The sequence below is a fragment of the Fusarium oxysporum genome, chromosome 5 (assembly GCF_000149955.1).
Source record: "Fusarium oxysporum f. sp. lycopersici 4287 chromosome 5, whole genome shotgun sequence".
NCBI lineage: Eukaryota > Fungi > Ascomycota > Sordariomycetes > Hypocreales > Nectriaceae > Fusarium > Fusarium oxysporum.
In genome coordinates, this window is record NC_030990.1 from 1,260,422 (window position 1) to 1,288,397 (window position 27,976).

A 27,976-nucleotide genomic window follows, 5' to 3' on the forward strand; every position below is an offset into this window, starting at 1 on the left:
TGGCCGGGCATCATAGATAACTATCACGAGAGTCGTTTTTTCGGACATTTGCCAAACTCTGAAGAGAAACTAGTTAAAAGTTGTTCACGCCATCAAACGCTGGAAACAGGAAGAGATCCTAGTCGATTAGCGACCGGCTGAGTTACAATAAGCATTGCTACCGTTTGGTGGTCAGCGGGCAGCTGCAGGTCAGGATTCGGATGATAACCGGCTGACCACTTTGAGAATACAATTCATAGGCTCGAGTCACCTTCAACCAGCAGGTATCTCTTATCGACGGCATGGCGGAACGTCTGTACCGGTCCAAGAGGTCAGCGACACATGAGCGGGAAAGCTTCACGGCCAAGGGAATCGACGATTTGTCTTGAACAAAGGTTTCTAGCGCAGCCTTCGCCTAGAAATTATCGTAAGATGCATGATCGATTTCGCATTTGTGTCGCTGTACATAGTTTTCGGTGATTTCTCTGCAACCCATACACAGCTGTACCTTGATCTGGTGTAAGTCAGAGGCCAATCATATGCATTGAGAGACCAGGAGGCTGCTGTAGTAGGCAGCCACCAACGAAAAGATCGATCTCAAGAAGGGGCGGGACCTAGATCAACGGTACCATCCATTGAAACACCACAACAACTAAAGTTAAGGTAGGGAGTTTAAACGACACGATAGTTTCCGCATGCAATAATCATGAATTCATATTACTATACGATAGTGCCGAGCCATCCGCCAACACGCCTTGACAGAAACAAAGCAGGTTTGTATCTATCCACTCTCAACCTCACTAATTCACACCAACCGTGTAAAGTATCGTACAGGCGAGACATGGCTTGCATGATAAATCGGGGCGAGAACCAGTCGTTAACTGCTATGCGCCACAAAAGCCCTGAAAGATACAATACGATGCTGTATACAGTATGGCAGAGCGCGTATCTTTTGTGTTGTGTTAGGTATTTTGCCTTTGCGGGTTTTATTGAGTTCTTATCCGTTGCTTTTTCCTTCTTCCCCAGTTGACCTGAGATCTGTCCAGGATAAGCTGGCAGGCCACCTGGCCCATCGGCCTGACCAGGTCAGAGGTTACGAGGTCGAGAACACGACCACAACAAACCGATTCACCAAAACGATGGCCCCAGGACTTATCAAGGTTAGTTAGGTTGTGATCTATCAACCAGGTTGCCAGGAGCCCTTGAAGATTACGTATTGCCCTCGTCCGAGCGCTCTGATTTACAGGCCAAAGAGTTCCGATTTTAGATCTTGACAGATGGGTCAGTCGACTGGCCCATTGTATCTCAACGGGAAAGTTGTTTGCCGAGAGTATCCCGAATTACTTGTTTTGCTGTTTGCATTTTCTCATCATACAGTGAAAGCCTTGGTCTTTGTAGTCCCAGCTTAACGCCATCCTCGCTACGCACGGGGCCAGGAACAGCCTTAATTCCCCTTGTCTATTCCCACACTGGTACCCGTACCTGAAAGTCATCCCTTGATTGAGACCTTGAAAGATGTGGCAGCTGATGACGGATGCGGTTGAGGCTGAGGCTGCTGCCCATCTGTGCAGGGGCACTTGTAAAAACACTTTGCCTCGTTCATCTGGGACGGGAGATTCACCAAGGCAACGGTATCAGACTGCAACCTCTGATTGGCTTTTGTTTTGATTTCCTGTCTAATTGCTTTTTGAAATTCACAGCACGTCAGACAAGCCGACGGGTTGATCATGGATCTGTCTCTATCATGGATGGTTTGTTTCAACAAACTCAATCCGGGTATTGACAGCTACCGAGCTTGAAATGGCAGGCGCCCCTCCCGTGTAACGATGGCAACAATTTTCATCTCGAATTTTATTGCATTGGCAATCTATTGCTCTACGCGCTTATACACTGCTTCCCCAACAAAGGTTATCCTGGCCTGCCTGATAGTCATATTTAACGTCAGATCTACACCAATATCCGATGACACCGCCAAATCATGCACAGACTAAAATGATCGCAAGGTACTTGGCGCATCGGAAATATGGCCGAACTTGGTATAAACAAGACGGGACGGTTTTCAAGACTCAACAACGCCTAAATTAAGCATGGCGGAACAATTTAGACAAAACACAAGTTGCATCTGTTGATCGATGGTTGTCGTGACAATTGTGTGTTGGCAAACAAAGCAATTGCATGATATCTCAACTCTACAAACCTGCATGCATACATTGCCTGCCAAGGGCCAGTTTTGACACCTTGTAACATTGACTCCTCATGTCTTGCCCAGACCTGGGGGGTTCATGGGCAGACACTCTCATGGAGCCAGGTCCACCAGCTAAGCCACTGTACAAGGATTCTCCCTCTTTCGAGCCTTCGAATTCCCCCGTTTTGCTCCACCGTGCACTCATTACCGGCCAATTTCACGGTCGAGAAAGAAAAAAAAAAGAGGCTTGCAATTCCCATCTTAGGTCAGCCTGCCACCGTTCAGCTCGTCCACGAATAACCTCCCTCAGGCGCATCGCGATGAAATGAAGGCTTTCTTGTATGCATAAGCAATCTCGCCAACATCTCAACGAGGAAGCTATGTGATACCGTTCGACACGGGTGGCATTCCTATTATTATCTGCAACGGTAATAAGCCAATTTGCCCAGCTAATTACGATTTCCTCTTCATTCCGTCATGAGGTCCATCTCCCTGCGTTGCGGTGAAGGAGGCCTCGGGACGGATCCAATGTTGACAGGAGACAGGACAGATTCCCAAAAATATCTACCGTGTTTTTAATGGGGTTGAGGAATACCCGAATTTAGCACGCGATGGTTCATCGTCATTTCGTGGCCTTGGCTCTGGGCCCATGATAGACGGGATGTCATTTACGTAGGATTCGGCCACGATACCGAAGGAACATGGCCCAATCTGGCCTCTAACCCGCATCAGTCGTGTCCCACTATGACATTGTAGTGTCATGGGTGTTGATTACGATGAGCCCGATTAATCCTCGCATTATTGGTGTTCATCCATACTCTTTCATGGCATGTTCTTGGTTGAAAACTTGTGATGGACGCGTCCTTCGAAGTGTCTCTCCAAAGACTCCACATAGTAATGTCTCTGCCTTTCGGAAATGTCTCTGTAATCTAATGCATGCATTTGCAATAATGTTAATTAATCTAATTACATAGTAAGCACCATTGAAGTGCGTACGTCAACAACTTGCTTCTGGCCAGTGATAGGCTCATGGTTTGGCCGAGGCTATCTCCCTTAATGCATACTCATACGGTTGGCCCCCTTTCATACAAATGCCTGACATGAACGTAAACGAACATGTAGTTGGCAATACGAACAGTCATTACCCCTGCTCCAATCACATCACTTGATCAGCGTCTTAACGGTTAGCTTCCATGCATCGAAGTCAAAGCCACCTGCGAGAAACTGCAAACTAGAAATCCTTGTAAACCTTGAAGACCATCAGAATGGCTAGGGGAGTTGAGAAAAATCCGAGGCCTCGATCTTGAGTGATAAAAATACTTGGGTGACCATAGAATATAAGGTTTAGGAGTTTTGACTGGTTATTATTAGCCCTTTCACTGAAGGTCTCGGATCTTTTTGCTCCCCTAGAAACTGGATCTGAGGCTTACAAGTTCGCAGCTGAAAGACGTAGCCAATAGCGTAGATTCTCCCTCGACTGACAGCTAAGCAGGGACGGGATGGCGCATTATTGGAAGACTCGTCAGCGCCGAAGAAAGACAGTCAAACTATTGAATGGAGCAAAGAATAGCCGAGCCGAGGCGAGCTCAACCTTTGATTATTATTAGGAGCTCATCTGAAGGGGCCAGAAGTCTTCAGATCGTGAAACAAAAGCACCAAGCGACGTGACAAGATCGCCCCTTATCTGCCCCTGAATTAAAGTGTGGGGAGCTACCTGGACCCTGGATTTGAGCCACAGTTCTGGACCAAGTGTGGAGGCGCACAGCCACAGCTTTATCATGACTCTCACCGCCTCTGAGATAGTGCCCCGCTACAACATTTTTTGACTGGCAGAAAAATTGGTGAAGCGCGCAAGATCGCTCAAACGACACGCCTTAGTATCAAAGCCAGATACACAGCAACAGTATGTCTGATACGGAGAAAACAAACCTGACTCCCGCTCCTGCGGCGGAGAAGACTCTTGGCATGCGCAAGAATGGTAACATCACCTCACAGCATTGGTTGTATATGAATACACCAAGCTAACTGCTCTGTAGGCAAGCAATGGCATGCCCCCAAGAAGGCCTTCCGACCTACCGCTGGCCTGAAGTCATATGAGAAGCGAACGCAAGAGCGTGCTCTCATGGCGCAAGTCAAGGCCAAGGAGAAGGAGATGAAGGACGAGAAGGAACAGGAGCGCCAGGTAGGCCCAGATTCTCCTCACATTAGACGAGACATGATCTAAATTAAGAAACAGCGCAAGATTGCAGCCATTAAGGAGAAGCGAGCAAAGAAGGAGGAGGCTGAGCGATACGAGAAGATGGCCGAGAAGATGCACAAGAAGCGAGTCGAGCGACTAAAGCGCAAGGAGAAGCGAAACAAGCTGATCAACTCATGATCGCGGGATGGTTTTGGTGGTTTAAATTTGATTGGAGCAGACATATATCGACAGCATTATGATTTACGATGCGGTATACCTCAGACTACAACTTGCAACGGAAAGATTAGGTTAGACAATACGGGAGCAGCACAATATACCTGGGCGTTGGAATATGCAATCAAATCTTGGCGGATCAATTACCAGGTTCTCCGGCTATCGAGTGGTTATTTGTCTTCGTGTGATTAAAGGTTTCTAAATCTAATATGCATCATCGATTCATAAACCGGCTGGTTCGGGACTGAGTCGAGCTCTAACTGAGATTCATTTGCTGTAGGAGAGCCAACCGATATCTTCGAAAGACAGCAAGTGACATGAGGTCCACAGATCTTAAATGTCGAGTTGACGAAACCAACATACGTGAATATTCTAGTAGAGCCATCTACTGGTTTCTTTGGGGATTTTGGCCTTAGTTAAAGACCTCCGTTGTGGATATTGTGGTGACTATGACACCATTCTGAGCTTGACAAACCGATGGCACTTGCCACAACATTCGAGCTGCTTTAAATATCACGAAAGGAAAGACTACATGTGACTACGAGTATCTGATACTATTGAAAACGTATTCGGATACTATATGTAGCTTATGTGGAGATGTTTCGATCTTTGTATGCATCTACATTCAAGTGACATGTGAAACTGCCGGTTTGCAGGGGTCCACTAAACCACCCCCGAAGTTGACCATTCGACGATCGCCTGATGCAACCACCCAACAAACCTGGAATTCTACTGCTTCAAGCCCTCTTTTGGGTAACCCACCCATCCATGCGTCACAGGGTCCAGGCATAGAGTTTTTCTCAAGACCTACAGTACGGTCACTATAGCTGCAGGCAGGACGAATCGGGATCAGCCACACTACCAACGGGGGAATACCGCTCACGCCATGGCCTCAGCAGGCTTTACGAGTCCCCGAAACTCTACAAACTCAGTCTCCAGTGTTCGTTCGAGCAGCCGACATCAGTTAAAACGATCCATCACCGAGCTCGCGTCGCCCGTGAAGCTCGGCCGTCGAGAGAAGAAAGAACGCGATCGATATAATGAGGACCGCGCCGTGCATGCGCACCACATCTCAATCTCCCATCCCGTGTCCGCGAACCCGCAATATCAAGGCAGAGCATCAGTAGACATTATGACACGCTCGGAAGGCGTCACGCCGTACATGAGCCCCGATCAGAGTCGGAGGCCAAGCTTGATGCTTTCGAGAGAGGAGGAGAACAAAGCTCCCAACGTCCCTGCTCCGCCGGAACCCAAGACCAAGGAGAAGATACTGGAAGATCAGGCTAAGACGTCCTCGCAGGTCGAGTAAGATACTACATATACCCTTATCTGGTGCTATATAGCTGACGCATTCATAGGGGCCTGAAGCAATCACTGGTCGAGCTAGGATCCTTCTCTACGTCCACAGCCCGGCGACTTGACGAGACATACTACGCGGTTCTTGAGAAGATGAGTACACTCCAGTCAACTGTTTCCGCCTTGAAGGAGTTGGCGGAGGAGTCTCAGAGCATCCATCGAAATTTTGAGAAGGACGCTTGTGAAATTGAAAACGATATTACATCACAGATTGCAGCAATGGGCCAGTTCAAGGAGCACCAGGAGAACATCGAATCACTCACGACCCGTGTCCAAGATGGCCGCGCAAGGATTCGCGCTCTTAGTGATCGAGTCGATATTGTCCGAGAGCAAGTTGAGCTCTGGGAGCGTCTGGACAAGGAGTCTCAGGACAAGACACGATTGAGGTTGAGAGCTATCATTATATGCATCACGGTTGTGTTCCTTGCAGTGGTGGTTCTGTTCTTTGGTGCTCAGTATGTCTCAAGACATAGTTCACTCTTGGGTGGTGATAACTCGAGCACACCTCGTGTTGCAGAGTCTATCATCCAGTCGCATAAGGGAGCAGCACATCCATCATTGTCTCTTCGAAGACCTGAGAAGAGCGGTGTTCCATATTCGAAGAGGAAACAGGTGCATACACATGCAGAGGAGGAGCTTCGCGTTTTTGATGAACTGTGAAATTGTTGGTTCTCACATTAATTGCTTTCATTCGATACCCATCACAGCGCGCACATCGCATAACTCATTTATTCCCTTTGTACTGGCAGGATTTTAACAGATAGTTGATTCACATCGAGATTGTTCTTCAATAAAGCACTACCTCAATATCGATGCATCGTTCGGTTCATGGATAAAGCCAACTATGGGATCGGTCAACTTACCCTACATCAGCCATAAGAAGTCTTGCAAAAGTGTTTCGACTCAATTCATAATAACACTGAAGCCAGTTCTGTAAGCGGCCATTGCAAGCATCATAGATAATGGTGGCATGCGATCATTGATGCGTAGATATGAGGCACCTGGCATGTTTGTATTGCTTAAACTACTGAAAATCTCACGGCTGTCCTCACTCACTGAATGTCTATAGAGATGTCAAGCCTGACATTTGTCTCGCTGACTCTTATTCCAAGGGTTTGATATAATTTACGATGCTAATGATACCTACCTAGTACTCTCGTTAGGAACATTTCCGTCTTTCCTGTTCAAGCCAACGACTCCTGCGCCGAGTCGCTGCCGGCGCCACACTTCGGAGCCTCCGTGTCACGTTTCCCCACCGCCGAGCCGTGTCCCGGAGTCAGTCCCCCAATTGCCTGGTTCAGCTCTGCTTTGACCCAAATTGCCAAGGATTAGAGACTCGAATCGGTTGACCAAGGCCGAACGTTCTCCGTGAAACCGTGCTGAGCCCAGAACCTAGACAGAGCGTTGAGCTTCTTTCTGACTTTATTTACTGAAGGGAGGGCTACCCTACGCCATCGAAATTAACAGGAAGACAAAACATAAGAGCCTCCCAGGGCTGTGACATATCGTAAACAATGTCCGGAACGTTCCCATTTAGCAACTCATGTAAGGTGCTGGCCAATAAAGCACAGACTCGGCATTGCGTAACTCATCGTGGCGGGGCAAAAGAATCTCTCTCTAATTCCCCATTCTGGTATACATTTCGATGATTGGCTTACTCGTAAGAAATGCCCAATCTCTTATTATTTCGCGGCGTAATCCCGTGCTTGGTCAAAGTTCTCAGCAGCCACAATGTCAACGCACACAGAGTGGATATCACCGTGGCCAGTGTGGCTTGTATTCATCGAGGTCGAAATGAGACTGATATTCGGATCAACAAACAGGATCGGCTGCCTGTTTTAGATGCCGAACGGGCTGATCAAACGAGATGAGTCGTCGTCACTGTAGTGCTGACAGTTTTTGGCAGCGGATAATCAAGAAACTGCGAGTCTATGAAGCTAGAGAACTCCTTACAACAAAGACAAGTCGGGAGTTGCTTGGCATCAGTCTATAGATCGTAGGAAAGCCCCCTTCGTATTGATAATAGTTCATCACTAAAATGTCTGTTCAGCCTTACATTAGGCGCCCTGGACCATTGACTATACCAAAAACTAAATAGCCGTTACATTAGTTTGATATCAAAAAAGTTTGACTGTCATGCCGGGCATCCATAACACGGCAAAAAGGACCCGATAAAGCAGGGTTGTGAGAGTCTGGGCGAGTGGCTTGGTACTTGGCAACACACGTCATGCCCCTCGCTTTGGCGCTTATTACACGCAAGTGCCCAGCGTGAGGAGTACCTTAAAAAGGTTGAGGTCTGTAATGCAAAGAAAGAAAAGTTCCACCATTTGAGGTCCTGTTTCTTTGACCGTTCTGTTCGTGATACCCTGAAGAAAAGACGCTGATGTGAGTCCCTATCAACAGCCGACAACATTACGTAGCTGCGCTCCATAAGGCACTTTTTAGCGTACTAACGAAGCTTACTGCAGCTTTGCCCCGCCAAACGAAAGGCAGTCCAGTCCAGACCAAACCAACAATATTCCGGACGTTCTTCTGACGCAAAACTACCCCAACTTCGCCGAGTCTTCTACATACATCGATATCGATTTATAACAGACATTGATAGCGGCCGACCTTCTGAACCGTGAAATACTTCTCTTCCCTACAAGACCTACACGAAAAGCTCTCTATAATCGACTGTTGCGCAACAGACATGGCTGCTGAGGCCGGAGATACGCCCGCAGTTGTTGAGGATGCTACTGCGAATCCTCCATCTACCGTTGATCTCCCAGTGCGATCAAAGCAAGATGCTACGCCGCCACCAGGCCAGACGCTGACTGGCAAGCAAGAACATTGTAAGTGTTGCAATGCGCATTGATTTGAGATCAAAGGCGATGTAATAGATGCTGATATATGCTTTTACATATTAGACCTCAAGAGAGAGCTTATTTCGGAGCAGGTAAAGTGGGAAATAAACGAACTCAACTCTACCACCGCCCTCCAGCGCTTCGGCGCGCCATTTCGATCCGATCACGGTGAAGTCCCCCCTGAGGAGTCCGAATTGCCCATTCTGCGATACATCTTCGTCCACCATGTTCGCGACTTTCCCTTCCTTGATAAGGCGCGCGAGAAGGAGTTCTGGCAGGACAAGCTTCAAGTGGTGAGTAATGATGATGCGATTTGCCCATGGTCGATCTGACGCTAATGGACTATAGTTCCTCGAGTCGTTCGCAGGAAAGCAGATTTCATCGTCGGAGGATCGCCTAGAGGAGACGAAGCGACGAAAACTAGCCATCAAGGCTAGGAAGCTTGTTGAGCTAATGATGGTCTCTGGAATTGGAACATCATCAGGATTCGAGGAGCGCATTCGATTTTCAGAGATTGAGATTGTTGACAGCAATGCTATCGACACCGGTGTCATGCATACTCTACCTGAGGGCAACTATATTAATGGTTGGGATGTCAATGTCGCTGGCGTGCGAGTCACCCAAGTCAAGCGTACGATCCGAAAGCACAAACACGCCGAATTTATCCTGCGCATCAAGAAGAAGGGTGAATTGGAGCACTATGTTGGGCGAAGATACAGCGACTTTGCCAAACTTCACAGCCGATTGCGACAAGAGCTTCCTGGTCGAGTTGTACCAGAAATGCCCAAGAAGAACAAGTCAGATACTACAACAACGATCGCCTTTACATCCATGTTCAGCAATGGAAACGAATCAGATGCTTCCTCTATTTCTTCAGTTTCGACAAGACCCAATGGTTATTCATCTATGTTGACGCCTGGTATGATCCACCCCATCTTTATTGGATTACTTATGCTAACGCTATGAAGGTCACCGTAGGGCTGGGTCTGCGGCATCATTCAGATCGAATCGATCCAAAGGGCTCAATTCCCCTAGAATTCCATCTCCTCGCGTGTCTACTGAGGGGGGAAGACTTAGCCCTGCTGTCCGCCAGGATTCGGATAAGTCAGATAAGTCAGATAAGTCAGAGGTATGAGTGAGGCAGTACATGACTTCCACAGCCAACTAACAAGATACATAGACTGTTGTTCTATGGCGTGAAAACCAAAGAATTTCACTTAGGGCGTTCTTGCGATCTGTACTCCACAACCCCCAATTTGCTAATACCAAGGCTATGCAAGACTTTCTGAGTGGCGAGCCCATTACTCCCACAGACGAGGATGTTGAAGATATTCTTCGAAGGAAGGAGGTGGATGAGAAGCGCATGGAAGAGCAAAAGCAATTCTATGAAATCGCGAGGAAACGAGCCGCCGACCTTGATGAGTACATGGAACAGTGAGTGTTATCTCACATCGGTCACAAACCTGAGCTGACATATTCCAGGTTCCGTCGCGATATAGTAGAACACAACGGACTTACCATGCTCTTCAAGGAGATCAAGGAAAAGGAGACGATCCAGGATCTCAGTATCCAATATCGAAAGTTCGCTGAGTGGCTTCGTATTGAGATTGCTGCCGTCATCTATCACCTCTTCCTGGCTGAGGACAACTCCCCTGAGCTCTTTGCTCAAGCGAGACGCATTCACTCTCTCATCCCGTACTCGGTTATCAAGAACGTTATCCGAATTGCAAACCCCGCAGCAGTCATGTCTGGTGTCTTGGACATCTTCCTAGCTCAACCATTCGGTACACGGTCATTGATGCAGAGGATTTTCTCACTTACACTCAATGACGGTATCAAGAGCTTCCAAAAGTCGATCGATATCCTCGCTAGCAAGATTGACGATCCTGTTTTCTCAGGCAAGCTCTACAAGTACACACATGCCGAAGAGCACATCAAGGTAGCCATTCGTGAAGAGGCTGAGGCGGATGATGTGGATTTGATCGTGGCGATTATGAGATCTGATCTCATTGAACCAGGGCTTACAGGAGAGCAAATCCAGAGGCTCTACAACGCATATGTCGCTTTCAACAACGCGGTGGAGAACATTGACGAGGAGCTGCGCCAGGGCGCTCAACTGTTTTCGTACATGAAGCAGTACTTGAAGCTCTGCACAAGACAGAGGGACAAGGAGATGATGCTCCAGTTAATCGAGGAGCCGGTAACCCTCCAGCTATTCCGAGATCTCTTTACCATCTTCTACGAGCCTCTCGTACGAGTCTACAAGTCGGCAAACGTGTACAATAGTGTTACTGACTTCGCCGTCTTTATTGATGACATGATCCAGGTAAGAGAAGCAGCTATCTCCGAATCGAAACTGCATGCTAACATGTGTATAGGTCGTCGACAAGTGCAGAGAGCAAGATGCATCGGCTGATCCAAACCAGACTGTTCAGGCTTTCATTGATCTTTGCCAGCGACACGAGCACAACTTTTACAAGTTTGTCCATGAAGTGCATACTCATGATAATGGCCTCTTTACACAGCTCATGGGCTGGATTGAGGGTATCCTCGAGTTCTTGCGAAAGGGCCCTAAGAACGGAACCCTTAATGTCAACGCCTTGTTCGAGGGCGGTGTCAGTGCTGGAATTCTGGATAAAGACAAGGCAATTGCAGAGATCAACTCTCTTATTGCATGGCAAGAGGCTCGAAAGAAGTGGCACAACGATAAAACCAGGCAGAAGATGGCAGCCGAGGGCCATGCAGGAAGTGACATGATGCCAACGGCAATGGCTTTCAACTCATCAGACTTTGGATTAGACAGCGAAGACCTCGAGGACATGGCTTATGATGATGGCTCAGAGGACGAGGCAGAGGCAGAGGCAGAAGATGAGTTGGATCCCATCGAGGCTGAGAGGCGACGCAGAGCCAAGCGACAGGATCGCTTGCGACGAAGCGCTGGAGAGCCCGTTAAGCCTCCTGTGAGAGAAGTCCACAAGCTGACCGACAATTTCTTGGTCATGCTTCGTGAAGTATTATCGAATTAGATTTAGTAAGATATCCTGGTTGCGGTTGCATACGGGTTAGGAGGACTTGTTTTACAAGGGAAGAAAGAGAAGGAGTTGGCTGTACTGATTCTGGCAGTATAAAGATACAGAGCGACATGATTATAAAGTCAGGGAATGATGGAGAATGGTAGAGCCAGTAGACGTCAAGATTCTATCTTTAATTCTTGAATGTCCTGGCGTTTAAATGTGACGTATCTCATATTTTATTGTGGTCTGAGAGGTCTAAGACCAAGAAGTAGAATACGAAGGTGTCCTGAGGAATGCCTTTCAACATCTGATCAAACTTTACGAATATATATGATCATAAGTTCCAAGGCTCCCATCATGACGCTTAGGTTAAGCGTAGTCTTTTATTGTTTTAGCTCATCACAGGAGAAAGAGGATTCTTTCCACGTTCTATTTGAACCCTGTGAGTTGTCAAGGCTTTAGACTGCAGTACGAAAACCGGACTTTGATGACCGGCCCCGAAAATTGGTTCCGGGCCGGGTCGTGTTGTTACGACTGACAGCAGCTGGAGGTGGAGCCGTCAGCACATGCCGTTGGTATCGGAATAGGCGGGGGAAACGGGGAGCCGAAGGGCAAAATGTACATCCGCGGACACGTGATGAGATTGTCTTTAACGTCATGGATTTGTTAGACTCACAAAGGCGAATCTTCCCGATCCATTGGGCTTTGATGTTGGACGAAGATCGAAGGAGGATAACATTGGATGCAGTATTATGAGAACAGTTGAGAATTAAAAAACCAATTGGCTTCGACAACGACACACCTCGGACTCAAGGAGCTCTATCATTTGACAGCACAGCGAGGTCATTGACTTCCGAGTCCCTATATCTTCAGTGGCTTACAGCGTCCACGTCCAGTAGGCGGCGAATAATCGGCGCTGCTAATAAGCCAACGCTGATTGGTTGGATCAACCGAGGAGCCGAGAGAATCCGTCCGATCGAGGCTCGCGAAGGACGAGAGACCCAAAAAAACATCAAGGGGAATTGTCGATTGGTTGGACAGTCAATTCAATCCATTCTCTCTCTCCTCCAAAACCACATCTAACAAAAGTCCTGCTCCTCCGCCACCCGAGGATATCGTCAAATACCACCCTTTCGATTCTCCCCGCGGATGCAGTTTGGTCTTGGTCATAGTGACTTTAGTTGATGATGGCTTCTTCTATGGCAATGAGGAGATTGGCCGTCGGCCCTGCTGTGAGTAGTCCCTGGTCTGGCTTCTGCGATGGCATCATGAAACAGATTGTCCGCCGCAGAAGCTTCGTCAGCTCCTCAATGCGCTTTGCTAACCTCTTGATAGTTCACGCGGGCTGCTAGGTTCCCTTCTCGAGCTTTCTCCACCACTCGACCTGTTGGTACGCTTCCATCCGAATCCTACGCGCAGCTTTGAAATACTGACGAGCTGTCCACAGCCCGAGTTATCACTGGCAATGGTCCTCTGCGAGCTAAGGAGGCCTCTCCTTTCGTGAGCAACAAATACGCCGTCATCGTACGTCTACCCGATCATCCGCGAATCACAGATCTCGTCAATTGACACTTTTCAGGACCACGAGTATGATGCTCTCGTCGTTGGTGCTGGTGGTGCCGGTCTGCGAGCTGCTTTCGGTCTCGCTGAGGCTGGCTTCAACACTGCCTGTATCTCCAAGCTTTTCCCTACTCGATCTCACACCGTCGCCGCCCAGGGTGGTATCAACGCTGCCCTAGGTAACATGCACGAGGACGACTGGCGATGGCACATGTACGATACCGTCAAGGGTTCCGATTGGCTGGGTGACCAGGATGCTATTCACTACATGACCCGAGAGGCTCCTGCTTCCATTATCGAGCTTGAGAACTACGGCTGCCCCTTCTCGCGAACTGAGGATGGCAAGATGTGAGTCTGGACTTTGAAATCCGCCCACACAGCGGCTACTGACAATTTCATCAGTTACCAGCGAGCTTTCGGTGGTCAATCCAAGCAGTACGGAAAGGGTGGACAGGCTTACCGATGCTGCGCTGCTGCTGACCGAACCGGCCACGCCCTTCTTCACACTCTCTACGGACAGTCTCTCCGACACAAGACCAACTACTTCATCGAGTACTTCGCCCTCGACCTGATTATGCAGGATGGTGAGTGCCGAGGTGTCCTGGCCTACAACCAGGAGGACGGCACCCTGCACCGATTCCTTGCCAACCACACTGTTCTCGCTACTGGTGGATACGGCCGAGCCTACTTCTCTTGCACATCTGCCCACACCTGTACCGGTGACGGTATGGCCATGGTTGCCCGTGCCGGTCTCCCCAACCAGGATCTTGAGTTCGTTCAGTTCCACCCTACCGGTATCTACGGAGCTGGTTGCCTGATCACTGAGGGTTCTCGTGGTGAGGGTGGTTACCTCCTCAACTCTGAGGGTGAGCGATTCATGGAGCGATATGCCCCCACCGCCAAGGATCTTGCCTCTCGTGATGTCGTTTCTCGATCCATGACCATGGAGATCCGTGAGGGCCGTGGTGTTGGTGCTGAGAAGGATCACATCTACCTCCAGCTCAGCCATCTGCCCGCCGAGATTCTTGCTGAGCGTCTGCCCGGTATCTCTGAGACCGCTGGTATCTTCGCTGGTGTTGATGTCCGCAAGCAGCCCATTCCCGTTCTTCCTACCGTCCACTACAACATGGGTGGTATTCCTACACGATACACTGGTGAGGTTCTTACCGTTGACGAGAAGGGTGAGGACAAGGTTGTCCCTGGTCTGTACGCTTGTGGTGAGGCCGCTTGTGTGTCTGTCCACGGTGCTAACCGTCTGGGTGCCAACTCTCTTCTCGATCTTGTTGTCTTCGGTCGTGCCGTTTCGCACACCATTCGTGACAAGTTCAACCCCGGTGACGCCCTGAAGCCTGTTGCCGCTGATGCTGCTTCCGACCACATCGAGGTCCTCGACAAGGTCCGAACTGCTGATGGTCCTAAGAGCACCGCTGAGATCCGACTTGCCATGCAGAAGGCTATGCAGACTGATGTCAGCGTTTTCCGAACCCAGGAGAGTTTGGACGAGGGTGTTCGCAAGATGAAGGAGATTGATGGCATGTACAGCCAGGTTGGCATGAAGGATCGCAGCATGATCTGGAACTCTGATCTCGTTGAGACTCTCGAGCTCCGCAACTTGCTCACCTGCGCGTAAGTTTTTACTCTATTCTGACACACCGAAGTAATATTGACACGATGTACAGTATCCAAACTGCCACCTCTGCCGCCAACCGAAAGGAGTCTCGTGGTGCTCACGCCCGCGAGGATTTCCCCGAACGAGATGACGAGAACTGGATGAAGCACACCCTTTCTTTCCAGAAGGAGCCTCACGGCAAGGTCGACCTGGCCTACCGAAAGGTCATCGCCAACACCCTGGACGAGGCCGAGTGCAAGCCCGTGCCACCCTTCAAGCGTGTGTACTAAGCGTTTGCTGATCTGGACACGAAGAAGTACTTGGGAAGGAGTTTTTGTTAGCTTGTTGGGAAACTTGGCATGCATGATTCTACGCAGGGCAGCGTCTCCTTTGTGACAAGATGTGCGGTATATATATCCTTTGGGAAGAGGAGGCGGGCATGATAAGCAGCGAGAGAATGGTCTCTGTTGGGTCTTAGGATGAAGACTTGGCAAGGGACGTGTATTTGTCGACATTTTGTAGTTCAAAAGAAGTTAAGAGACTTAAAAAGAAGATTTTCTATGTACCTTGTGTCACTATGTCTACAACCTATTGTTTTGCTTGGTAAGATTGATACTTTCGTTTAAGAGCCTAATTTTAGTTCTAAACCCATATGCATTATTAGACCCGTCAAATGTTGGTCTAATTCATGAAAGCTACAAGCTCGACCCAACATCAAAGTTCTTAGGGGCACTGCACATAAGTAATTCAATGATCGATGGGCAGAATAGTGCGTTCACGTATTTGATGGAGTTGTGTCTGCGGTGAATAGGTCTATGCCATTGTTCTCTCCGTCCAACGCTGTGGTGTACCTGTTGTTCACGAGGAGTCTAATCCAGAACAAAGAATCTCAATACAATGATTGCATGTAAGAGGCAACGTTCAGTGAATTTACTGATAACAGTGAATTGTTGCAATGGCCGTCTCTATTATAAAATGGCACATTCTTTCGACGCTGTAGTCTCAAGTCTACAACTCATCTTAGCTTCCTAAGCACCAGACTTCGCATCTCAGCAGCCAAACCCAACTGTCGTCCTAAGTTCATCACCACTCCCCTTCAGGTACGCAGTAGGATTTCATAAACGTTACGTGACTACGTATATCAGCTCTCACCAGGCCCTCCCTATCCAATATGTGCCGTCAAGTCACCCGCGTTGCCTCGTGCTGGCTCTGTAAATCGAGACTCGAACCTTTTGGCCGATTCTTCCCTTGCGGTACCGTTATCACTGCAGGGAAAAAGGGCTGCGACATTCTGGAGCTAAAGGAAAACGTCGGCCCTGGGGATTTGCTATGTCATGTGTGCCTTAAGATTACTGATGGGAAGAACAAGCTCAACAGGAAGCAGACTCTACCCGAGTCCCCCCAGGCGGTGGGAAGATGTGAGTTGGCAGTGATGGGGTAGAGACTGGACATTGAACGTACTGAGACTGAAAATCAGGAATAGGATAAAAAAGGATTTAGTGGTGGTGGTATCTCCTATGCTTGTTACTTCCTTGTGTTGGTATCTCTCTATGTTATTGGTATAATGCGTGGAAAACGAAACGCAAGTCGCTAGCTGTCAATGAGCACGACTATCTGTTTGAGACAGAATCTTCGCTAAATAGCCACCCTTCTTCCTCGTCTCTGGGTATATCCCCCTCAGTCCTCTCAAAGTTATTTTGTAATGTGGACGACTTTGCTTGTGTTCTCTCGTAGTAAGCCACGAAAACTAGAATCATGTGAACGAGACTGAACAAACCAATTGCAAGTCAGTAAGATAAAAATGTGAGACTTTAACATAGCAGTAGACTTACACTTTGGTGATGCCGAAACATCCAAGCGCTCGTCTCCCAAGATGTGACTCGTCTGTGCTTGGAGCTGAGCCGGGAACTGCGTGATCCGAAGGACCGAAATAACCACAGGTAAGTGACAAGATTGCAAAGAGAATCGACAAGGGAAGATCGAGGTAAATCCGTACGGAGGGACTAAAGCTGCGATATCTTCTGGTCCAGAGATGGATAGAGTCCGCAAAGTTCCATATTAGAGCAAGGGTAGTCTAAGTTGTTTTCTTCGTTAATAGGTGAAAGAGTCATGAGAATAGATAGGTACATACGATAACCCCAAAGAAGATGATGGAGATTGTTCCATCACTAGAACTAGAGGCCAATAAAGAGACAATGACAAGAAGAAGAGCGTCAACACAGATGGAGAAGAGACGAAGGTTAAGTCTGGCCTTCCATATATGATCTTTGGCGGGAAGAGATGATGTATTGTGAGCTGACAACGGTTGTACCTGTTCTCGAGGCTGGTCTAAAGGTTGATCTTGTGTTGGTGTTGAGCCTTGCTTAGGTGTAGAATCGAAGTCGTCATGATACTGCGGTCCAGCCATTGTAAGTGGAATAGCCATCCTGCAGCTACGACTGCACTTGATCAACAAATATGCCAAGAAATGGAAAGAAGAAAATTGATGCGATCAGACGAGATTACATAAGAGGAAGAAAAGGATGAACACAGAGCCGTCATCTTTTAATGCTTACCGCTCATAATGGTAAAACGAATCCTGAAGGAAGATGGATATATTTCTAGAGCCAGAGGACCCCTGTTTAGGTACCCGCGGACCCGTGCTACGCCAAATGAGGGGCTCATGGAGGCTCAGCTTCCGAGAGTCTCTTTTAGTAGCCAAACTGAACTGACAAGGCAATACCCTGTCAAAGTTCATAGCTATGCCTATTGTCTCTTGGCGATGTTGCATTTTGAGGCTGATTCCAAGTGATTGACAGGATATTGCGGCCGGTGACTAGTGGAACTGTCGGCAGTTGTCCGTCTATGAAACAACTCTATTTTAAACTGTATACTTTTTATTTCACCTTTCCTCCTTCCTATCCTGTTCCTCGCTTTGTTCTTCATCTTCTGTTTGTGTTATCACGGGCTTTTCTCGTCGAGGATGCCAACCTCCTGTCCAGCCAATCCATCCCTTTTCCCTGGGTCCTCTTGCGACAGCAATCAAGATGGACAATCCGACGAATGCGACTGTTCATATCCACATTAGCAATTTGCTTGCGAAAGAAGAGAGTTTTGAGAACGCAGAGACTGTTGAGTTGACTTACTGCTGCACCCACCGCTTCTCCTCCAGCCTCCACTAGCGTATAGTCTGTTTCCCACCGCCGTGCCTGTCAATTGACCAGCAAACGCCAGAGCCATATAGGCCGTGTTAACTCTATTTCGCGCCTTGGGATTGATGCTGAAGATGGCTGCGCGGTTTGACACTTGTGCTGTCTGCATACCGACATCTATACCGATAGCCTGAATCACAGGTCCAGCAACAGTGAAGTTTCCAGTGAAAGTTCCCACGATAGCTCCAGTCAACGCCAGGATCTGGCCGTCTATTGTCGAGAGTAGAGGCACATAACGATCAATCAGCCTCCCAATCAAGGGGATCGACAAGATAGTCGCAAGCGCAGTAAGAGAAAAGAGACCAATCTGTAGAGATGTATAGTCAAAGGGCGGAGAAGCGAGTAGAAATGTCAATGTTGTCCAAAACGACGTGAACACAGCTGACAGCGAAAAGGCAATGAGACAAGCCTGTATCAGAACAGGCTCAGTGACCATCATACGAGGAATAGACCAAAGAGCATAGAGATAGTTCAGCCCATCCGGATTGGTAGACGGATAGTCAGGCATGAAGCAGAAGAGCACAGCAACCATGAGGTACTGCAGGCCGCATGCCAGCCAGTAAATGTTGCGCCAACTTGTGAAATTCGCTACCACTCCTGAGAGCAACCTCGCCATCAACAGGCCCAGCATAAGTCCTGATGTGACGATAGCAAGAAGAGAGGCCTTTCGATGCGCTGGCGCAAAGTCTCCCACTAGGGGAACCATCAGCTGTGGTGTCACTGTGGTAGCACCGCATACAAAAGATAAGGCACGGAAGACGGTAAAGTCATTTGTTACACAGAGTCCTATCCACTACATGATGTCAGCTGCTGGATATAGTAATATGCTACAGAGCTTACCATTGTTGCAGTGGCCAAAACTAGAGCTATGATGAACGGGCGTCTTTCGAGAATATCCCCGAGCGGTAGAACAAAAATGAGACCAGCTGCGTAGCCTGACTGTAACAAAGTTGCAACCTGGGATGATTCTTCGTATGAGACATTGAAAGTTGCGGCTATCTTGTTGAGAATTGGCTGGTTGTAGTAGAGGTTGGCAACTGTGATACCTGATGCCTATTTCTGTCAATCCATATTGACTTTTTGGAGTTGAGGTGATTAATTAACATACCATGGCGTAGAGACAGCAATGTCTCATAGACAAAGCTGGTGGCGACTCATCGTTCCATCGACAATTCTTTGGTGTCAATATCCTACGAAGGAAACTCGTTTCATACTTTGAAGACTGCAACACGACGTTGCCGGAGCCCATTTCTTCAGCTGACTCGACTGAATTGCGAACCTTGGTGTCCTCGGCTGAATCTTGACTCGGAAATGTTTCCGTGATGCTATCACCAGAGACATTTGGCCTCTCAGGTTGATTCGAGGACGTCATCGTTGCTCAACAGACACGTTGATGAGAGTTAAACAGAAACGGTGATCAACAAATAGTCAACATGCTAAGAACGCGAAAAAGGCGTACCCTTGTGGGAGTTATATAAAAGATGATCAACAATGGCAAAAAATTAGCATGATCAATAGTCGTCAAAGTGGGTTATTGTCTAACTACATATTCCCAATGGAGTTGCGGAATGGCAAACACGGAGTTGGCTAGCTATCTAAGCAGAAAGCACGCAAGACAATGGACGGGGATTACGACATTCTGCTTCTTTTCCCTCCTTTTGTCCATGGAAATGGGGTCAACTAATGTTGTGCTGCTAGGAGAGGTTGACCGGATATAAATGTCCGTAATATCCGCCTCTCAGAGAGTCAGCAGCTTCGTTGCAACCCTAGATATGTAATACAGTTCGGGTTCCGTATGCAGCCGTTGAAGACTAATCAACCCAAATTTAATTAAGCTCAGATGAATCGGTACGTAGGGTCTTGATATCATAGACTTTGAAGCCAAAGAATGAAAGAAGAACAAGCCTAGCTATAGTTGCCATATATAAGCTATTGTGATGAATTATGGCCAGGTCATTAGAAGTTTGGGATCGTTATTAAGGTTGGAGTACAGCTACAATGCCAGAGGCCAAGAAAACTAGAGCTGAAATTGGTATAATACGAGGTTTCTTGTCTACAAGTCATCTTTATTCCAATTGACTAAGACCATCCCAAAATATCACTGATAGTCGGCACATGAAGGCCCAAAGCAGAGAGTCTGAACACAAGGCATATCCCAAATCTAGTCCTTTTCATGAATGGCATCTACTATAACATGGCAAGCATTTAAGATTTAACCGTCCTTTTGACAAAATACATCCTCCCCGTTTCACACCAACTCCATCCACTCCCAGCCCCAGTCAACTTTTGTTAGAAGGCACTCCCAAAGTTTACCTCTTCTTGCCCTTGCGCTTGCTAGCCTTGCCTTGCGAAGCGCCAGATGCCTTGGCCTTGGTGAGAGAATCGGTGCTCTTGTCAAGAAGCTCAAAGTCCTCGCCGGCGGAGTCAGTGCTGGGGGTGGGCTGGGGAACATCAGAGTCCTCATCCTCAGCGGGGATCTCGATCTCGAGGTCGGTGGGCTTCTTGGAAAGGAAGCGGCCGGCAGTGATGTTGAACAGGAAGATGGGTGCGCGGAAGACTGCGGTATCCTTGATGGTAGGCTTGGCAAGCTCGTTGGGCTATCACATGTTAGTTTAGCCATTTCGACAGAATTGTGATAACTTACGTCAAGGAGGAACTCATGGACCTCGCCCTCCTCATCCTCTCCCTCGAGGTAAACATCACCAAGGGAGTCAACAACAAGGATCTTGCCATTCTCAGCAACAACTCGCTTGCGAGCACCAGTAGGTCCAGCAGCAGGGGTAGGAGTAGCAGTTCCAGAGGAAGCCTGAGCAGCACGGCGCGTCTTCTTAGCAGGACGAGCACCATCGCGCTTGGCCGCCTTCTCCTGCATACGGCGCTCTCGTCGGTTCTGGGGCAGAGGAGGAGCCTCTTCCTCGTCGCTAGCGGGCGCGGGAGATGCAGCAGGGGCTGGAGCAGGAGCTGCGTCGACGCCAGGGATGTTAAGACCACCACCCCAAGCGGTGTCGCGGGCGAACTTGATGTAGCGCTCGACAAACTCCTTCTGTCGCTTCCAGCTCATGTACAAAGTGAGGTAGTGAATACCACCACCTACAACGAGGAAAAGACCAACGATGACCGTGCCCAGGCCGGGGCGGTATCGGTTGTAGTAGTAGTCGGTGCCCTTCCAGAGAGGGAAGCCATTGGACAGGAAATGGTCATATCGGTCGCGCTCGGGGCCACGAAGGATGTTAGCGATGAGGGAGAGACGAGCCTGAGCCTCGCCGGCCTTCTTCACAGCAGCCTTGATCTCAGCATTGGTAGGAGGCTTAGTCTTTGCGCCGGCCTTCTTGTCCTTTCCAGCCTTGGATCGCATTCCCTGTCTGACCTTGTCCGGGTGCAGATTTCGGGTCTGCTTGCGATAGGCCTTGGTAATATCATCGAGCGAAGCAGAGGGAGGGACGCCGAGGATGTCGTAGAAGGTCGCAGCGGGATCGGTCTCATACTTTGAGATCTCATCTCGAATGCGAAAGATTTCGCGATCTGGGAGGATGGAAATTAGTTAAGACATGAATCAGAGGGGAGAGTAAAACATACCTTCTTTGCTCCAGGCGGCTGCCAAGGGGCTGAAGAGGGCGAGAAGCCCAACGGACAAGTACGAGATCTTCATCTTCAACCGTCGATGCGATGAAGAAGAGAGGAAGAAGCGGTACAGCAAAAGGGAAAAAAAGAAGACAGAGAAGAAGAGATGAGAGAGGGCAGGGGGTTGTAACGGTTCCTGGGCTAGAGCGTAGCTTAGATCTTCATCCCTACCTCTACAGTACTTTTTTTAGTGGAGGGGGGGAACCTATTGCAGAAGGCCAGCTGTCCAATACTGCACTACAGTACTGGTCAAACTCACCCAATACAAACGCAAAGGCAAGCGCCTCAATTGAGGAGTTTGGCCAAACATAAGGTACGTAGGCGGGCTGTGATAATGTATTGCAAATAAATTAATTGCTACTGTAACCACTGTTTGTGGCTTTTGAGGCAACGAGACCCTTTATGTTGCACTATTTGGGGTTGTATAACAGGGGTTCAAGCATGTCTACCCCTTCGGATACAATGGGCATTTTCAATTCTCGATCCCTACCCAAAGCCACAATATCAACTGCCGGTGTCATACATGTCAACTCGATACTCAGACTCTTGCTGCAGATGACGCTTGAAGAATTCCCTTTGGCGAGCAAGACCATACTTCTCTCCCCCACAGCCATGTCCACCACCAGGAATAAATAGAAACTCATAATTCTTACCCGCCTTGTTCAAGGCATTCACCATTTGAAACGTTGAAGATGGATCGACATTATCGTCCATATCTCCAGCAATCAGCATCAAGGGCCCCTTGAGTTTCTTGGCGTGAGTTATGTTAGATGCTTTCTCATATGCCTCATCCACTGGGTATCCCATCCACAATTCGTTCCACCATAACTTATCCATGCGGTTATCATGACAACCTGAATCTGCTATACCGGCTTTGAAGAAATCACTGTGGTGAAGCATTCCTGCTACAGCGTTTTGTCCTCCTGCTGAAACGCCCATGATTCCCACTCGAGAGAGGTCCATCCATGGTCGTGAAGATGCTGCAGCTTCCAACCAAGCGATATGGTCTGGAAGCCCTGAATCGTGAAGATTCTTATAGCAGACATCATGGAAGCTTTTGTTTCGCCAGTTTGTACCCATTCCGTCAATGACCACGACGATGTACCCTTCATCTGCCCATCGCCGTCGATCTGAGAGAGTTGAAAATGCTTTGGGGACCCGAAAGTTATGAGGCCCAGCATAGATCTCATCAAACACGGGATATTTCTTGGTGCTGTCAAAGTCGACGGGTCGAATGATGATTCCGTATATAAGTGTCTTGCCATCCCGGCCAGGGGAAGCGAACCTCTCGGGAGAAGACCATCCCTTATCTTCCAACTCTTTCGAATCCGTCTTCTCGAGTGTCATTATCTCTTCTCCAGACTCGCTTTCACGAAGAACTGTTGTCGGTGGGCAATCTATCCTTGACCAAGTGTCTATCAAGTAGCGTTTGTCTGGAGAGAAAGACCAAGAGTGAGTTCCATCTCCATCTGTGAGAACCTTGAAATCTGACCCATCGAAATTGACTCTTGCTAGATGTGCGTGATAGGGGTCTTCACCGTCCTTCAGTCCATAGCCTCGCACCCAGATTCGACGATGATCTTTGTCCACAGACTCTACAAAATTGACCATCCATGACCCTTTTGTGATCTGGTTCTTGACTGAGCCAGTTATGAGGTCGATCAGATACAGATGATTGTATCCGTTGCGCTCACTAGCCCAGATGAGTTCATCAGAGTCTCTGAGGAGCTTAAAGTATGACTTAGTATAGTCTACAAATGTGCGGCTCTTCTCTTCCACGAGCGTCCTGACACTCCCGTCAACTTTGATACCAATCAATCTGGTATGTTGATGGCCACGCTCGTTAAAATAAAAGAGATATTCCTGGCTGTTAGGATTCCATTCCAGATTGCTCACTTGGTAAGGGTCCCTGAAAAGCGAATCGTCAGTTGCAACTTCGCTATGAGTGTTGAGGTTAAAGAGTCGAGGTCTGTCGACCCTGACACGGTCACCTGGTTTGAGATATGTCTTTGTGTGAAGTTTTGGCTCAATCTGATCTTCTGGAGATGATTCCACCAGGTTGATCTTACGGTCTTGCCCCGGGGTATACTGCCATGCGACTGCATGCTGCTTGTCTGGCGATATGTATAAGCGTCTTTTGTCGTAAGGGCTCTCTTCGTTTCCTTTCTCAGACAGTTCAAAGGCTTCATCGTTCTCATTTTTGTACCATACGTTGAAGTCTCTGACATAGAGACATGGGCCGTTTTCGGGCTCCGTTGGTTCTTCATCAGTTTCAGAATCTTCATCGTCGCTGGGCGGAGATGCCTCAGGGATAGAGTCACTGAGATGCTCGATGATAGCGATATGATTTCCCTCGTCAGGTGCTGAATAGACTGCCCTGGATTTTTCGTTCGACACATCTACCAGTCGCCAAACATGGCCCACGTATGTAATCTGTCGTTTTGTTTCGCCATTCCTGATCGACATATATGGAATAGCTTTTGCTTTCCAATCGATCCAAAACACCCTGAGGGTTTTGCCTGTACGATTCACAAAATCGACGGTGACTTTAGTGTCACTATGTGCAGAAATGACTTCTTGTTGGAGCAGGTGATCTGGTTCAGTGGTGAATTGTCCCTCCCACTCTTCGAGTTGACTATTTGGCCCAAACTGCCACTTTCGATTGTCGAAGCGGAATCGGACACATGATTCGTCTGGGACCGGTTCAATCCAGTTGAAAGGAAGAGAGAATTGGTCAATCTCTTCGTTTGTCTTCTCGCGCAGAGCCTCAGCGAGTTGCCTGTGGTCAAACGCTAACTCGCGAATCTTTCCACGGACATCAACAAAGAGAAACTGGCATTTGGCAGGTGAGATATTCTGCTTATACCAAAATGCGTCGCCTCCTGGTAGCCAGCGAGGCGTCACATTTGTCGAGTCGATGTATTGCTGTGCTAGTTGCTCCATTACTTTACTGATAAGACTCAAGAATAAAGACGAAAGCGAGGTTCAAGAGGAATAAGTTAGACATGCTGTTGCCTAATCATCGTTTTGGTCATCTTTTAGCTGAGGCATGTATGCATGCATGCGTCTACGGGTAGTCCTATTGGGTGTCACGCGGTCATGGGCGGGATTCTATACATTTATAAACCTACTTCAAGCTTAGGCCTACTTATCATGGGACATCACAGTTTGGGAGAATCTGTAATCGTGTGTAATAACTCCCAGTCAATACTGTCTTCTTCTTGCCATTAAGTCAGTACAAGTTGGTGAGCTGATGCATACTGTTGATCAGCGAACTTATACCTTATTAAGCACTTAGATATGACTGAACTTGAATAAAAAGTAACTCTCGTCTTTTATACTCCTTCTATCTATTGCCCATTACAAAAGGGAAAGATGCTTTCCGTGTACTGCAATGATTGATGACCAGAGATCGTGTGTAAGTAGTTGTCAGTCACGTGCTCAGCGCCAGACAGCACACCTACAGGCTATAAGAAACTTAGTGCAAAACCACCACCAAAAAGAAACCATGAAACGAGAACAACTCAAAATACCAAAATCGAAATAGGAAAAATTACAAAAAAATATGAAACCTAGCAATTGCACGTTTCGATCGTGCGACCTCCGGGTTATGAGCCCGGCTGCGTCTGTTAGTACAGGTTGTGTGATGCAGATTGTGAGATAGACATACCGCGCTTCCACTGCGCCAAATTGCTTTCTTGGTGAAAGAGTGTGGGCTTATTTGAACATATACCTCCACCCCGAGTGACTCACTGAGCCCCCCACTGCCCTCAGAGTCACCAGTAGCATCACAGTGTTGGAAGATCGAGAATTCAAAGAGTTGTTAATGAGTTGAAGCGAAAGCCAAAGAAATTATATAAATCTAATTAAAATGGCACAGTAATATTGATCCCTATTGCGCAGAGTTGGATGCGTGTTTGGCCTGGAACGCATATCTAACGTCTTCATCAGCCTCCCATAATGAGCTTCGGTCAACATCAGGATATTCTTCATCTCATGCATTCCGAAATGTACCTTGTAGTCTTGATATCGTAATACCTCTCTCGCATAATACGAGTCGCCAGAATGAGAGCCTTACAGTCTTGTACTGAACTCAAAAAATGTTCTCGGATGCAGCTCTGCTTTTTAGCAGTCACCAGGATAATAGTAGAAAGAGATATCCCCAAGTTTTACTGATGTGGATTAGTTTTGACATAAAACCAGAAGCGTACCTAAAAGTTGTTGAGCCCATCTCAAACGCTCACACTGAACAGTGACAGTATGCAGACCTCACGAGCCATCTGTGAGGTATCATGAATGGACCTCTCAATCGACTTGCAACGCAAATCATGAATTTAGTCACTAGGATTAAAACTGCATGAAACAATCAGCCAAGTACGTATTATGGTAAAAGAGCCACTCGAATTGAATAAAGACGTGACTGGTATGAGCTATCTGACAGATACAGCACTGGAATATACATAGACGTATATGCCCCAATATGATATGAAGAAACTAGATGCTTGATCCCTTAGCGATGCTTGTGAAATTTTGTAATGCCGCCCAACCAAAATTTTCACTCCTCAATGATTGTTGAGCCCTTTTGAGCTTTTTGAGTAGCATTTACCCAGCAAACATGACCCCCATCCCCTATTCATTCCTCAGCCTCAACGTAATCACTATCGCTGTCGGCATCGGTCATATTAACGATATTGTTGTCATTGGTGTAGTTATACAAGGATCGACGAGAGCCCATCTGTACGTCATCCTCGTCATCAGTATCGTTCTGACCGGTAGAGTCGAAAGCGACACTTCCACAAGCAATGCTCTTGTTCTTGTAGTAGACTTGAAACTCCAAGGAGGACCCATCGCTGATCATGCGCAGTTCGTAAGTGATTCGGTGGAATACCTGGCCGTCTTCGTTGGTCCATACCGGTATGGTATCCCATTTGGGAAGCTCGGAAGATTTTATAACGCACATAGGCTTGACGGAATCGTCCTTGCGGGTCGGGGGAGTAGAAGCGTCCGAGGTGACGATGTCGATTTGGAGATCCTGGTCGGGGCTCGTAAGGTCCTGCCAGAAGGATGCACAAACGGGGTCATACGTAGAGACAGAGTCACCCTGGAGAAGTTAGAAATTAACATAAATGGACCCATTTGACTTACGATCTCAACAAACCACCGTGCCTGCTCGACAGCAAGGAACTTTTGCTGACCATCGTCCCAAACTCGGTCCTTGGCATCATGCACTTTGGCGTCAAAGGGCAAAATGTTCACAAGTGTTCCGTAGCTGTGACGAGATACACGTGAGGCGACCGCAACTGTGATTGAACTGGTATGATTGGTTCTCGCCAGTCCATGTAGGACAGCTCCTCGAAGCACAGCGGTCCAGCTACAAATAATTGTCAACCAACGGAATTTCAAGAAGCGTCGAGATGACCTACGGCTTTTCACCGTCCTGTTGAAGAACGTCTATTCTGTTTCCAACAGCATCCTGAAGGTGTTCATGCAAATAAAGAGACCTTCCAAAGCCACCAACTAGGATGACAAACTAAACGATGTTAGGCAGTCTGTCATCGAACGAGATGACAAACAGACTCACCTTTGGCTTCTTCTTGTACTTGTGCTTGACTGCATCAACCTGCTTCTGAACGAGCTGTTTAACCTGCTCGACCACAGGGTCAAACACATTCTCGCGGATTTCGGAACTAGCACTGGGTTAGCTAGGACGAGGTAGATACCACGAAGACGCCCGTGAAGGTCTTGATAGAGAATTATGAACATTCCCGGGGCGCCACGATGGGGCCATTTCAAGCACTTACACGTTGATACTGAACTTGGAAGGGAAGAAGTTGGTGTCCACGGGGCCGTCGTACGAGAGCTGTATGGGCAATTCTCCGCTGGACTTGGAGAAGGAGGACTTCAAGCCGCCTTCCCAATCAGACTCCATGATCCTGTGGAAGGTCTGTTTATCGAGCCTCTTCTGAGCCTCAAAAGGGATCGTTTCCTTTAGTAGCTTTAGAAACCTCTCGTCGAGGAACATGGCACCATATAGGCCACCTTGGTCGAGGTCAGTCAAACGTGCATCATACAGCGGCCCTGATGACTTACCATCGCCTTTGACGCTCTCACTCATAATTAGAGGATCAAGCTTCTCGATTTTGTAGGTAATGAGATCCTATTTTGTCAGAAGGGTTTCGCCAGGAAACGACAGCTACAGCTT

The 27,976-nt window shown here is 48.0% G+C and overlaps 10 protein-coding genes and 1 pseudogene across 14 annotated transcripts; 4 read left to right on the forward strand and 7 right to left on the reverse strand.

Moving 5' to 3' along the window:
- Positions 1-1,468: 1,468 nt before the first annotated feature.
- Positions 1,469-1,582, reverse strand: FOXG_18127 (uncharacterized protein; the record flags this gene model as incomplete). Its single annotated transcript, XM_018398173.1, has 1 exon — positions 1,469-1,582. One exon carries the CDS (start codon positions 1,580-1,582, stop codon positions 1,469-1,471), a length of 114 nt encoding a protein of 37 aa, XP_018234319.1.
- Positions 1,583-3,571: 1,989 nt separating this feature from the next.
- FOXG_01541 (uncharacterized protein) lies at positions 3,572-5,031 on the forward strand. Its single transcript, XM_018378404.1, has 3 exons — positions 3,572-4,142; positions 4,201-4,346; positions 4,401-5,031. Exons 1-3 carry the CDS (start codon positions 4,070-4,072, stop codon positions 4,539-4,541), a joined length of 360 nt encoding a protein of 119 aa, XP_018234320.1. The 5' UTR covers positions 3,572-4,069; the 3' UTR covers positions 4,542-5,031.
- Positions 5,032-5,290: 259 nt separating this feature from the next.
- Positions 5,291-6,932, forward strand: FOXG_01542 (uncharacterized protein). The gene is made up of 2 exons (XM_018378405.1): positions 5,291-5,882; positions 5,936-6,932. Exons 1-2 carry the CDS (start codon positions 5,464-5,466, stop codon positions 6,591-6,593), a joined length of 1,077 nt encoding a protein of 358 aa, XP_018234321.1. The 5' UTR covers positions 5,291-5,463; the 3' UTR covers positions 6,594-6,932.
- Positions 6,933-8,183: 1,251 nt separating this feature from the next.
- On the forward strand, positions 8,184-12,209 carry FOXG_01543 (succinate dehydrogenase (ubiquinone) flavoprotein subunit). 2 transcript variants are annotated; one of them, XM_018378406.1, is made up of 8 exons: positions 8,184-8,318; positions 8,402-8,767; positions 8,843-9,072; positions 9,128-9,698; positions 9,748-9,908; positions 9,960-10,213; positions 10,262-11,105; positions 11,158-12,209. In XM_018378406.1, the coding sequence occupies exons 2-8, from the start codon at positions 8,626-8,628 to the stop codon at positions 11,803-11,805; spliced, it is 2,850 nt and encodes a 949-aa protein (XP_018234322.1). In that variant the 5' UTR covers positions 8,184-8,318; positions 8,402-8,625; the 3' UTR covers positions 11,806-12,209. The 2 variants fall into 2 exon arrangements, with proteins under 2 accessions (XP_018234322.1, XP_018234323.1); XM_018378407.1 differs by having other exon boundaries at positions 8,402-9,072.
- A 262-nt stretch (positions 12,210-12,471) lies between these two features.
- FOXG_01544 (succinate dehydrogenase [ubiquinone] flavoprotein subunit, mitochondrial) lies at positions 12,472-15,527 on the forward strand. Its single transcript, XM_018378408.1, has 6 exons — positions 12,472-13,025; positions 13,129-13,183; positions 13,241-13,317; positions 13,373-13,701; positions 13,756-14,979; positions 15,033-15,527. Exons 1-6 carry the CDS (start codon positions 12,978-12,980, stop codon positions 15,250-15,252), a joined length of 1,953 nt encoding a protein of 650 aa, XP_018234324.1. The 5' UTR covers positions 12,472-12,977; the 3' UTR covers positions 15,253-15,527.
- Positions 15,528-16,363: 836 nt separating this feature from the next.
- Positions 16,364-17,553, reverse strand: FOXG_18128 (uncharacterized protein). Of its 2 annotated transcripts, XM_018398174.1 has the most exons (3): positions 17,094-17,553; positions 16,795-17,036; positions 16,364-16,729 (listed from the first exon to the last, which is right to left on the reverse strand). In XM_018398174.1, the coding sequence occupies exons 1-3, from the start codon at positions 17,385-17,387 to the stop codon at positions 16,573-16,575; spliced, it is 693 nt and encodes a 230-aa protein (XP_018234325.1). In that variant the 5' UTR covers positions 17,388-17,553; the 3' UTR covers positions 16,364-16,572. The 2 variants fall into 2 exon arrangements, with proteins under 2 accessions (XP_018234325.1, XP_018234326.1); XM_018398175.1 differs by having other exon boundaries at positions 16,364-17,036.
- Positions 17,554-17,716: 163 nt separating this feature from the next.
- On the reverse strand, positions 17,717-19,700 carry FOXG_01545 (uncharacterized protein). Of its 2 annotated transcripts, XM_018378409.1 has the most exons (4): positions 19,262-19,700; positions 18,994-19,206; positions 18,088-18,946; positions 17,717-18,010 (listed from the first exon to the last, which is right to left on the reverse strand). In XM_018378409.1, exons 1-4 carry the CDS (start codon positions 19,523-19,525, stop codon positions 17,844-17,846), a joined length of 1,503 nt encoding a protein of 500 aa, XP_018234327.1. In that variant the 5' UTR covers positions 19,526-19,700; the 3' UTR covers positions 17,717-17,843. The 2 variants fall into 2 exon arrangements, with proteins under 2 accessions (XP_018234327.1, XP_018234328.1); XM_018378410.1 differs by having other exon boundaries at positions 17,717-18,946.
- A 452-nt stretch (positions 19,701-20,152) lies between these two features.
- Positions 20,153-22,098, reverse strand: FOXG_01546 (uncharacterized protein). Its single transcript, XM_018378411.1, has 3 exons — positions 21,730-22,098; positions 20,798-21,675; positions 20,153-20,750 (listed from the first exon to the last, which is right to left on the reverse strand). Exons 1-3 carry the CDS (start codon positions 21,800-21,802, stop codon positions 20,463-20,465), a joined length of 1,239 nt encoding a protein of 412 aa, XP_018234329.1. The 5' UTR covers positions 21,803-22,098; the 3' UTR covers positions 20,153-20,462.
- A 180-nt stretch (positions 22,099-22,278) lies between these two features.
- On the reverse strand, positions 22,279-24,717 carry FOXG_01547 (uncharacterized protein; the record flags this gene model as incomplete). The annotated part of the gene is made up of 1 exon (XM_018378412.1): positions 22,279-24,717. The coding sequence occupies one exon, from the start codon at positions 24,715-24,717 to the stop codon at positions 22,279-22,281; it is 2,439 nt and encodes an 812-aa protein (XP_018234330.1).
- A 630-nt stretch (positions 24,718-25,347) lies between these two features.
- On the reverse strand, positions 25,348-25,469 carry FOXG_18129 (annotated as a pseudogene). Its single transcript has one exon. The product of its transcript is annotated as a tRNA-OTHER (tRNA).
- A 752-nt stretch (positions 25,470-26,221) lies between these two features.
- Positions 26,222-27,889, reverse strand: FOXG_01548 (uncharacterized protein; the record flags this gene model as incomplete). The annotated part of the gene is made up of 6 exons (XM_018378413.1): positions 26,222-26,875; positions 26,920-27,145; positions 27,198-27,304; positions 27,356-27,461; positions 27,576-27,813; positions 27,865-27,889. The coding sequence occupies 6 exons, from the start codon at positions 27,887-27,889 to the stop codon at positions 26,408-26,410; spliced, it is 1,170 nt and encodes a 389-aa protein (XP_018234331.1). The 3' UTR covers positions 26,222-26,407.
- Between the last annotated feature and the right edge of the window lie 87 nt (positions 27,890-27,976).